We start from the raw sequence: 9,752 nt of genomic DNA, 5'->3' as shown, positions 1-9,752 counted from the left end.
TTTTGGTGTATATATATATATATATATATATATATATATAAAACTCAAAATCAAACTATATTATAGATAGTTGTCAATATAATATAACTATATCATATTTGTCAATAAGTAAGATGCACATGTCTTGTTTCACAAATCTATTTTATTTAATGGAGAAATCAAATAAAAACACAGCACGTAAAATCTGATAACGAGGTGCGACGTATTTATCAAATTATTTCTCAAAAATAATTTTATATAACCTAATTAAAAATAATAAATCATGGATAAATTGGACCCACATAAAATTAAATTAAAATTTTTAGTAACAATATAATAAATCATCCTTGGTCCCCCATCATATATAGCACAAATAATATAGAATTTAAATTCTGATTAAATAATTTTTATATATCATATAAATTCTACAAATTTTTTTTTTTATTTTCATTGCGAATGTTGCACAGCACCGTTTGGGGCAACTTGTTGTTTTGCACTTTTCGGCCACGTCAACACAACTTGTAGCCACGTGTATAATAATTAATAAAGTGTGGTATGGGCAATAATATTTCTTGACCACAAATTTATGTAATCTAACTATTTCATAAAAAAAATAATAACAAGTAAAAAAATTCAGGCCACAAATTTTTTTCCTGTATTTTACGATATGCACATATCAATATTATTTTTATTTACTATTTATTTATGCACCATTTTCAACTATATTTTATTATTTTTAGATATTTGTAAGATAAATAATTTATTATTATAATAAAAACATAGTTTTGGTGTGGAAGATAAAAAAAAAAAAACTAGTGGCAATTTTGATTGAAATTAAGGGAGTCTCCATTATTTTCTATCTTTATTTATTTTCTTTTTTTGGAAAATAATAATTTGAGAATATATATATATAATGGACAATATCTTTCATTAGATACGATTATTTGCCCTTTTTTTGTTTGCTTTTAATAATTTTTGTCACGAGGCGTTTGATGCACATGAAATCTTCGTAAAATCTATTTTTTTTTTATTTATTTAGTAAAAATAAAGATCCAACATTATCCACAGTACATCGAATAAGACCCACAATTTTTATAATAATTATTTAATAACTCAAATTTCTAGAAGAGTACTCAACTCTAGACTCATTATTGTACAACCCTAACTATTATATAGAAGTTGAATTAACCATGGACTGTCAAAAACTTGTGTGAGACGGTCACGGATCGTATTTTGTGAGACGGATATTTTATTTGGATAATCCATAAAAAAATATTACTTTTTATGCTAATAATATTACTTTTTATTGTCAATATCGGTAGGGTTGATCCTTTTCACAGATAAATATTCGTGAGACCGTCTCACAAGAGACCTACTCTCATGGGCCGGCCGTCATTTTAGGATTAAAAAGATTTATAGAAAAGGTTTGCATTAGGGGAAGCTGGAGGACTCGTCGGATTTCAAATTTTGGCCAATTAATTTTCTGGGATTTTTACATGAATGCTTATTGGTCATTGTCGCAAAGAAATATATATTCTAAAATTTATATGACATGATTTTATTTTATTTTTTGCTTTCAGAGATAGGATTATTGATAATTTCCTCAAAACATCATAAACTACTAAAAATTTAACGGGTTGTTTACGATTAGTAATAAATTTTTTTCAAAGAATTATTTCAACCCGACCTGGTTAATAAAAAATATTACTTTTTATGTCAAATATATTATTTTTCTTTATAAATATAAACGGATCAACTCATTACATATTGATTTGAGTAACTCGTCTTCGTTTTTGAACAGACTTTTTGGCTACTTCAATTTTAATTTTACTGGTGTGATAGTTAGAGCATGTCAATTATAATTTTGACAAAAAATAATATGAATAAAATGCATAATTTATAGTGGTGACACTGACAATTTGAAGACTCGGTTTACATGATATTTTTTAAAGGATAGGCGCGTAATACAAAGCAGTTATCTAACTCCTCACGTATCCACTACTCTTTGAACGTTCTAGAAATGTTCTGGTTTTGCATGAAAGCTCTCACACAAGCAAAAAATAGCATCAGTCATGGTCTCAAATGTATTATCCAGTTTCTTTGCACTTGCTTCTTCCATATTCATGTTTCAAACTTATGCAGGTCATGACTAGGGTTAATATACCGCACTGTACTGTACCGAAAATCTTATACCATATACCGTACCGAAAATTACGGTATAAGAAAATTCATGTCGATACTGTACTGAAAATTTTGGTACATATAACTAGCATACCAATTATACCGAAATTGTACGGTATACCGAGATTTTGGCACGGTATCGGTATATACCGAAAAAACCTTACATTTTTATACATTTATTGTTTTAAAATATTATATATTTTAAAATTTTTGTATATTTTTTTGGTATTTCGGTATATACCGAAATTTTCAAATTGCATACCGTCACTATACTGAAAAATTCGGTATTCTTACCGTACCATACCGAAATTTTTGGTATACCGAAAAATTCGGTAAATTCAGAATTTTTCCGGTATGATAATCTCGGTATACCGAAAATTCGATATTTTTTCCCACCTCTAGCCATGACCAGCATCCCGTTTGAAACCCCCCATAAATTGTATTTGACCATAGTGTGCTTGACTCGAGTCATCGGATACTCGAGCCCTCTCAATAAGATTATGGGCAAAAGTCTAATCCGACGGAGCCTGAGTAAAGGCCCAAATAGAATCTGAGCTACCTCGTGCTCAGAAAGAACCCTTCGAAAGGACACTGTCCGAGCAGTCAAACTGAAGGTACACCAACCCGAATTCAAGTCAGTGTAGTGGTGTGTGAAGTTTTTTCCACATAAAACTCTTGAATTAAATCATTCGTGATAAGGGGATAGGTCATTCAAATGTATAAATTATCAAATATAAGTTAAAATCAGATCAAATCTGGTATTTTACGAAACTTGCCATGCCAGAGTTATTTCCATATGAAAAATTGTATTGCTAGAGTTTTTTTTCCATATAAAGTATCTAGTCTCTGCTCTATAAGTATAATGTGGTATCTACAATTTAATTGATTAACTCATTGCTTACACAAGCACTAATATATTCTTGCACATTTAAGTTCACTATCCAGGCCGACTTAAGTATCGGAGTAGCTACACCGGAAAAACTTTTGACGTCCTCTAACTTTTGTTCATCTGCGCATGATTCAGCTCGGTCCATTCTCAACCAGAAAGTTCTACTCGGATCGTCTTGTATCAACCAATAATCATGAGTAATTTTTTTTCACCAAACGGAATCTTAAGTAGATAAAATTTTTTTGTATCATCATCATCGTTGATTTTCAATCTATTATGTTGAACATAAATTCCATCAGAATGTTCCTATTGTTCAGGAAGTTGAGACTCTCTTGGATTCGAATTCTAATAAATCCCATCAAATTCCATCACAAATATTGTTTTTTTTTAATGAAACTGATTTCATTAAAATGGGTAAAAAGTTAATGTTACAAATACACTAGATATTCCCAAAGAAAATCAAAAACCAAGAAACATCATAATACGAAAATACAAATCAAATGCCACAATAATCACGCGTACTCGCTTGCTACTTCAATTGCTTCAGGAATGGACCGATACGTGTGAATCTTAATCTTCATGACGATATCTTGACAGCCGAATTTTTCTTTGTCAAACATTACTCTATTTTGCATATTCCAAACGTGGTACACTGTTGCAGCCAGTGCTGTTATTCTCATTCTTGTCAACATCGAGGTACCTCTTCCATCACAAATATTGTTACACACATGGTTTGTTCGCGGTCGGGAACGACAACTGCCACGACAAAATTCTAGTCTTAAATGGTTGTGTAACCATAGCGTCGTTTTTTTTTAAAGGTGTTTTAGGAATGCAACGACGATTTCACGGTTGTCGTGATCGTTGCGGATCTATGTTTTTCGACTTTTTCTATTTTTAATCAATTAAATTTTTTTTCAAATTATGTAAATATTTATAACCTTCTCGCTAAATATTAATGAAACTAGAACAATAGGCTCCACTGCCCTAAGTGGAATGCGGACCATACACGTTCTCAATTTTAAGTTTTGCTTTCTCAATCTACATTCCGATTTCCCAAGTTGTACAGGGGTGCGACGACATGGAAGGTAAGGCTTACTTACTTTTTATTCAAATCTTTCTTCATTGTGTTCTTATTGAAAGTAAAGAATTCTGTTGAAAAAATGGTTTTTTATTTTTATTTTTTGAGTTCTCCATATCTCAATTATATATTCCATCATAAAACTTTGAGTTTTGCTTCATCTTCTATATATATCTCAATGTATTGGATCATTCATGACCGATGAAATAATATTTACTTTTCTTTGATTTTACAAGAAGAAATCATCAATTCTTCCGCCATTTAGTTTAGTCGAAATTGTTAAATTCTACCTATGAATTATTAGAAATTTGTGTCATTTTGTTTTCTTTGACTTCTTGTGTGCTCGATTATATGGTTTGTTCAATTTCTTGAATAGTTGATAAATTTTGTTGATCTGTATCAAAGCTTCTGTCTTTTATTCTTTCTGTTAAAACATAAAACTTTGTTCGTCTGGAATTTTGTTTCTGATCGATCTTTTTTTAACATACAAATGAAAAAAGAGTTTGGTATTTCTATATCATTGTTTGTTGATTTATTTTGGCATTTGTGTCGTTAATTTTGCATTTTTCTGAAAAATTATTAGTGTGTTCAGTCAACTCTTCAGAGGTGTGCTAGTTTTCCGTGGGGACGACAAACAAAGTTGGCCCCACAAGCCACGATCTTGAAGTATCTTCCACAAAAAACCATATCATATGATTCAGCTAATTATACTGAATATTTTATCATATCATATACTAAAGCAAAAGATCTAAGTGCCAATTAAAAGTCAAAGTCGGAATCTTTCTGTTGAGTTAAAAAAAAAAAATTTCAGTAGTTGTAGCGTCAAGAAATTAACAAGGAGCAAATCATGGTTTCTTCGCACGCAGTTGATTTGTTGAAATCTGAGCTTCCGCTGGAGCAGGAGTCTTTTCGTCTCTCCGGTGAAAATAAGACCGGTTTGGTACTCGTTGACATCATTAATGGCTTCTGCACCGTCGGTTCTGGCTCTCTGGTAACTATCCCTTTCAACCCACATACTCCCCTTGAAGTTCAATCTTTGTTTGTATATGTTTTTTGGTGATTTTGTTTTCATTTTTAACACATCTTTTTTATTGTGTTGACGGGTTGTTTTTTTTGTTTTTTTTGTTTGGAGTTCCAAACCATGATTTCAGAACAAGAATGATTTTTTTAGCAGCATTTAAATAATTTTTGTTTTTCAATTTTATGGGCCGAACTTATAAGTTCTTGATTGTTGTGTGTCATGAAACTTTATGAGTCAAATTTACGGCGGAGTACAGTGGATTTAAAGTTGAGGACCATTCGTGTAATTTAAGGACAACCTTCGTTTATGTTTATCTTGTTTAACGATCTTGCGTACGATTGTCTATGAACTTTATTTTGGGATTCTTCTATTTGAATCTTAATATGTACAGGCTCCTCCAGCACCGAATAAACAAATTTCTGAGATGGTTGATGAATCTGTGAAACTTGCAAAGGTGTTCTGTGAAAATAAATGGCCTGTATATGCTTTGCTTGATAGTCATCATCCAGATGTTCCGGAGCCGCCTTATCCTCCTCACTGTCTAGCTGGAACAGAGGAGGCGAAATTGGTTCCCGGTACTATTATTTTCTATGTTTTTCTTGCTATGTCATGGGAGGGTTTTTTCCCCCCTTTCAACAATCTATTTTTATGGTTTGCAGAATTGCAGTGGTTGGAAAACCAACCAAATGTAACAATCCGGAACAAGGATTGTATTGATGGATTTATCGGTTCATTGGAAAAAGATGGTTCCAATGTCTTTGTTGATTGGGTGAAAGCCAATAAAATCAAAGCTGTAAGTCTTGCTACACCCCATGGCTAAATCCAATGTCTATATGTTACAATGATATATGATAGTTTTGGTGGTGGTTATATTTGAAAGATTTGACTTGTAAATTTACCATAGTTATAACCATTTTGTATTGGCCATTGGCATTACAAAAGGAATTTCTAATCACTTGATTATTTGATATATTAATCTCAGTGAGGCATGTGCCATTTCTCACAACTCTTTTCTTTCTTAAGATTTTGGTTGTAGGTATTTGCACAGATATTTGTGTTCTTGATTTTGTCTGCTCAGCTTTGTCTGCTCGAAACCATGGACTGCTTTCCCCACTGGAGGATGTAATTGTGTATTCACATGGTTGTGCCACTTTTGATTTTCCAGCACATGTTGCCAGAAATATGAAAGTTGCCACAGCTCACCCTCAGGTGAGACATTCTGAATGGGTGGAAGATTAGTAGTGTGATTTAATCCTGGCTGGTTCTCTTATCTTCGATTATTTGATTGTTCATTGATACACTTGATGACCTGGTCGAGTTCCTATGGTCTAGTTGATTCTTAACTTTGGCAAACAAAATGTTAGGGGAAAAGATACCCAGGAAAGAACTAATTTGGTGATATCTTGTATGGGAGGTCATAAGATGTGGCTATCACTATGGATTCCCACAAGATAGCAAAATAGCAAGATCTGAGTCAATTCTGGCATGATATCAGATACATGTTGGTAAAATACAATGTTTTGTAAGTTATAAAGGTTTATTTGGCAGCAGAAACATAATATATTTTACGTAGAGCGTGTCAATGTTAAGTTAGGTAAAGCAAGGTTGTCCCTCGCTTAAGACTATTGATGTTTTTGATCTCTTGTTGGTATCTACTGCATTTCATCTTCACTTTTTTGGATTTATTTTCTCATTCTATGCATGCACTAACAAAGATTATCTCCTGGTTTGGTTTCATCAAACAAGTAAAATGTTAATTGTATGATGTGACTAAACCATCGACTCAATGAATCTTGAGGATAAATACTTTTTTTTGTGAATATATTGAAGCACAATACACATGTTGGGGTATTACGAACACTTGGTATATATTGTGCTTTATATTATATGAACACATTTAGTCAAGTTTCAGAGGGTAATGTTTTGATTCACCCGACATATTGAACATATATAATCTCGATTCTCGATATCATAACAGCATACTCTTCTTTCCCAATGATTTATTACTGTTACTGGTGAATGCTTATTATTGTTCTTATGTATCATTATAGGCTATAATGCATCATGTTGGACTCTGCATAGCCAAAAGCAGAGGTGCAAAGGTTGTTTCAGATGTTTCCTTTGGTATGTAGTGATATCATGTACTGGTAAATACAACCGCTACATATGTGGAGCCTCCCTGTTGTATAATGTTTATTTTGTTGCTCGAATGAGGTCTCTATGATTATTGTTTTAATTTTAGTTTTCTGTTTAAACTTTTTTTTGTTGTGTATCAAGTCAAATAGTGTCATGTTGTGAACAAGTTCATGCCTGTAATTTACATGGTATTAATAATCTTTCTTGTATGGTTTGATTAGCTCCATTCTAGATAATTGAGAACTATAGCGTCCCGAGTGGCAAGGCGTCCCTGCGCACGTAACTATAGCGTGAAGGCATGCTTGGGCAAAATATAGGATCGCCAGACAACAGAAGCCCATGGTACTTTTCGTCTGGTAGGTCTGAAATACTGATAATCAGGGTAGACGTTCAAGAACAAAGAATCTAGAGTGACTGCCGCGTGAGAGTGAGAACCAACTTTTACCAAAATTTCATCTCTAATCAAAAGAACTCTCTTAATTAGAGGAGAGTCAGAATGTTTCACAGTCCAAGTCCAAACGTTGCATCTCGATAAGTGGACATGGTGAATCCACTTGATCCGAAGAGATCGTCTCTCACAATGAATGTCTCAAAAGTAATGATTTGTTCCAACTTCTAAGATCATGAATCCCAACATCTTCTTCTTCTTCTTCTTCTTTATCATAACATATTGGAGTCCGAGAGATCGGAGAGTGCCCGCCAGAGTTCCAAGTAAAGGAACGACAGTGGCTATAAATACGATCAATTATTTCCAAAAGGGACCAGAACCATGGATATGCTAGTTGTCGGTTGTTCCCATCTCAAGCTTACAAACAAAATAAATTTTCTTGGTTTAGTACCGAACAAAGATGAATTATGTTCTACTTAGAAAATAGATTCTACGAAATACGATAATTTTAAAACTAAATTGACCAGGAAAATTACAGAAAATGTCATCTTTTCTCTTCCTTTCCTCCAACCTAGTGAATTTGAATATTAATAACTTCTCTAACCCCGAATTGGGTCTTCGGCCTTCTAGTGTTAACCCTATAAATTTGGCTTCACTTGCCATCTCCATCAAGTTGCAACACTTGGGTCTGATTTTGTTGAAGCACCGTGACACTTTACCAAAAGTTATAATTGGTGGTAACGGTGCAACTAGAATATTTTAAATCGCACATCAGTACTAACGTCAAGTTTTGATCTTTCTTCCAATAATTGCACTTGTTCCAATCAATGATAATCGAATTCGTAACTTTGACTCTGATACCAACTGTAAGACCGAGTGCTTGCCGCTTTACCATAAAGTATAACTCAAATTTTTTAAACGAACAATATCACAAATATCACGTTTCAATTGATCTACTCAGTATGAACGATTATTGCACCCAACATTGAATAGTTTTAAAGTTATGCATAAGAAAGTTTTCAAATATCTTAATTTTCTATATGCAAAATTCTTGAATTTTTTGTGAAAAACAATATAATATTTGGAATAATAATCTATCACTTTATTATTTCTATTTAAAAAAGTTGGAATATTTTTTTTACTAGTAATAATATTATTTCNTTTAATATTTTAAGAATATTTATCTTTCAAATTAGTGAACTTGACTTCATCTCTATTTTTTGGCATGTAACATCAAGTCTCATTAAATTAAATAAGGGATAACTCTCAAGTCCTAAAAGAAAAAATGAAATTGCCNTAAAAAAAAAAAAAAAAAAAAAAATTTGCCAGCATCCGATAACGATGAAAATAGACGGTGGAAATTCTGCGACATCCGCTGCAATTGATGGAGGACACAGTCTTGAGATAGTTTTACAGAACTCCACCACCTAACATTATTTTGAAATTTGATTTTGAAATTTATGATTGTTTTTAAATTAATAAAAAAAATCCCGCTTTTATTGCATTACTTGTGGATTTGTCGATTTGGTAAGAATGAATTAAGAATAATTATGAGTACCCCAAAATTTTCTTTAACACTTGTTACTAAAGAAGGCCATTAGTTTATGCTTTTGAATCTTTTATTTAATAATTTTATTTATATTATACCAAAATTAATCTCAATATCAATTTTAAAATAATACAAACATAAGTTTAAAAATCATTTATATTCCTCATATCAATATTTTTTTATTCTAAAAGGGTGAATACTTGATAGAAAAAATATTTTTGAAAGTCAATATATAGATTTCTATAAATTAATTTAACCTGAGTTAAAAGTAAACTAGTACAAGAACTGTTTTATGAACAATTATAGCTAATGATAACAATGTATATTTGATTTTTTCAACCGTACAACAACCTAGACATCATGTATCAATCGATCTCGTAACATGACAATTATTACATTGTAACATATATAATTATTTTTTTCTATCTATGTTAGTTTTTGTATCCGCATGTTTACATGTAAACAATATATCTAGAAATGAGTCTTCGACATCCCAGATATCCTGGTTCTCCATTTGGTCTAATAAAGGTC

General features: G+C 31.9%; 1 protein-coding gene across 1 annotated transcript; it reads left to right on the top strand.

Moving 5' to 3' along the window:
- The first annotated feature begins 4,849 nt into the window (after positions 1 to 4,849).
- Positions 4,850 to 7,504, top strand: LOC140974139 (nicotinamidase 1). The gene is made up of 5 exons (XM_073437414.1): positions 4,850 to 5,118; positions 5,540 to 5,723; positions 5,808 to 5,941; positions 6,172 to 6,357; positions 7,200 to 7,504. Exons 1-5 carry the CDS (start codon positions 4,975 to 4,977, stop codon positions 7,278 to 7,280), a joined length of 729 nt encoding a protein of 242 aa, XP_073293515.1. The 5' UTR covers positions 4,850 to 4,974; the 3' UTR covers positions 7,281 to 7,504.
- Positions 7,505 to 9,752: the final 2,248 nt, after the last annotated feature.

The sequence above is a fragment of the Primulina huaijiensis genome, chromosome 3, assembly GCF_012295235.1.
Source record: "Primulina huaijiensis isolate GDHJ02 chromosome 3, ASM1229523v2, whole genome shotgun sequence".
In the NCBI taxonomy this organism is placed as follows: domain Eukaryota; kingdom Viridiplantae; phylum Streptophyta; class Magnoliopsida; order Lamiales; family Gesneriaceae; genus Primulina; species Primulina huaijiensis.
This window is presented reverse-complemented; position numbering and strand designations above follow the sequence as displayed.